We start from the raw sequence: 2,634 nt of genomic DNA on the forward strand, positions 1-2,634 counted from the left end.
CCAGGTGACCCTCCACCACAGACCCCTGCCCCAGGTGTCCCTCCACCACAGACCCCTGCACCAGGTGACCCTCTACCAACACGTACTTCATGCCTCACTCATGCGGCCACTTCTGTTTCCTGAGCTGATTGCTTATTCTGTGGGCCTATGTCCCAGGCTGTGCCACACAGAGTCAGGACTCTTCCCCACCGCATCCCCAGCCTGTGTATTGAAAGGCAGCAGGGCAATCGACAGCCACCCTGCCCTCGGCTTTAGTGTTCACAGTGGCCCCTTCTTGGCTCTTCCTTGCCTGCCATGCCCAGGAAGATGTTTGTATGAGTTGCTTTTGCTATGACAAAGCACCAGAGAAAAGTGAATCACAGAGTGGGTATTGGCGTTTATCATTTTTAGGGATGCAGTTCACATTTGGGGGGGGGGCATAACAATGAGAGCTGGTGGCAGCTGGTCACCTCACACCATAGTCCTAAAGCAGAGAGACATGAATGCTGGCCCTCAGCTGGCTTCCCCTTGTCTGTTAAAAGAGAGACCCTTCTAGACACACCCAGAGCTGGCTCCCAGGTGATCCCCAAACCAGCCAAGGTGGCAGTGGAGACAGACACATCACGGTGTTCGTGCTTTGAGTCGGGTGTTGGAGGCCTTTCTCCCCACCTTTGCTTCCCACGCATCTAATGCTCAGGTTTCTCATTCAACGTGGGCTGGGATTGTGCCTGAGATGTCATTTATTGCCATTTTGATCACACTGTTAAATCTGCCCAGCACTTTGGGGATAATTCTCCCGTGTGTGCAGAAATCGTCCCTGCTGTTCCAGTTAATAAGTTAATAGAGTAAGGGAGGGTGTTTGCACGAACTCACATAGACCCCTTCTTTGTAAGTCTGCCTGAACAACAGGGGGTGAAGCCCCTGGAGTCACCGGAGCTGTGGCCTGGGCTCCCAGCCTCAGCCTTGTCTCCTCAGACCTTGGTCTGGCGACATTTCCATGTTGGTGTTTATCCTAAAGCCTGTCGTCTGCAGTGTGTCTCTCGTGTGTGGCTTCATGCTGTCACGCTTCAGCTTCCAGGCAGCAGGAACAGGTGTGCACAGCCCTAAGAGGAGGTGGGGTTAGAATGCAGACAGAAAGGCTGCAGGAAAGCTTGGGGAAGAAGCAGCCCAAGATATACAGAGAGCTCAGGCTTCATTCAGACCTTCACCCAGTGGGACGACAGGAGCACGGAGTGCCACAGGCTCTCAGCTCTGATGGCAACAAAAGTACCACCCACGCAGGTGGTGATAAAGAACGTCTCCACATAAGTACCCAAGGAGCTGAAGGGGCTGCAACCCTGTAGGTGGAACAACAATATGAACTAACCAGTACCCCCTGAGCTCGTGTCTCTAGCTGCATATGTAGCAGAAGATGGCCTAATCGGCCATCATTGGGAAGAGAGGTCCCCTTGGTCTTGCAAACTTTGTATGACCCAGCACAGGGGAAGGCCAGGGCCAAGAAGTGGGAGTGGGTGGGTAGGGGAGCAGGGGCGGAGGGGGGGTATAGGGAACTTTCGGGATAGCATTTGAAATGTAAAATATATATATATATATATATATATATATATATATATATATATTAAAAAAAAAAAAGAAGAACGTCTCCACGGTCGGGACCTCACTGAATCTACTGAGCTCAGTGGGCAGCTGTCAGAATCCCTCTTTCTGGGAGTGGTCCCGAAGCAGTGTACCCGAAATTCTGCCACAGCTGGCACAGAGGCCGTGGGTCTCCTTCTCCAGATCAGATGGATGCTCAGCTGCTCCCTGAGTGAGCACACCCATCCGTCCCTCTGTCCCCTAGGCCACCACGATGAAGCCCTGGCTGTAGCAGAAAGGGGCCGGACGAGAGCGTTCGCCGACCTGCTGGTGGAAAGACAGACGGGACAACAGGACTCTGACCCCTACTCGCCCATCACCATCGACCAGATCTTGGAGATGGTCAACGCGCAGCGGGGACTCGTGCTGTACTACTCCCTGGCCGCAGGCTACCTCTACAGCTGGCTTCTTGCTCCTGGGGCGGGTAAGGGCTCTGCTGAAGAACAGGAAGTGGGAGGGTGGAGGAGGGCTGAGGGGGGCTGAGTGGCGCCACATGGGTCGGACGAAGGAAAACCTTACCAGCAATGGATATCCATGGTGGGGTGTCCTACATAAAATAGCCCAAGGAAGGGTGGCTCCTTGCCACCGGATGAGAACACATCCAACAGGGGAGCACGGGAGAAGGGCGAGGCGGCAGTGGATCCGTAGGCAGCTGCGAGTGATTTGATCATTGTGACCTCTGGTAACATTACGTACCAAAGCGACGATGGTTCTTGTGGTTTATAAGTAAATCATAAGCTTGAATTTCTGAGTTTAGCGGAATCAAATTGATTGGTTTGTTTGGGTTTTTTGTTTTGTTTTTTGTTTGTTCTGTTGATGGTGGGTTTTGTTTTACTAGTTCTGTCAAAAAAAAAATCTGTTTTAGGCTGGGCAGTGTTGGCGCACACCTTTAGTCCCAGCACTTGGGAGGCAGAAGCAGGCAGATTTCTGAGTTCGAGGCCAGCCTGGTCTACAGAGTGAGTTCCAGGACAGCCAGGGCTACACAGAGAAACCCTGTCTCAAAAAACAAACAAACAAAAA

General features: G+C 52.4%; 1 protein-coding gene across 3 annotated transcripts in view; it reads left to right on the forward strand.

Annotated features, from left to right (window-relative positions):
- The window catches only part of Ttc28 (tetratricopeptide repeat domain 28), a 422,057-nt gene that overhangs the window by 367,989 nt on the left and 51,434 nt on the right, over positions 1 to 2,634 (forward strand). For all 3 annotated transcript variants that reach the window (XM_029533518.1, XM_029533517.1, XM_029533519.1), the window contains one exon: positions 1,820 to 2,038. In XM_029533518.1, coding sequence (XP_029389378.1) covers positions 1,820 to 2,038 — 219 coding nt within the window. The remainder of the gene's footprint in view (positions 1 to 1,819; positions 2,039 to 2,634) is intronic.

The sequence above is a fragment of the Mus pahari genome, chromosome 23 (genome assembly GCF_900095145.1).
Source record: "Mus pahari chromosome 23, PAHARI_EIJ_v1.1, whole genome shotgun sequence".
Classification (NCBI taxonomy): Eukaryota; Metazoa; Chordata; class Mammalia; order Rodentia; family Muridae; genus Mus; species Mus pahari.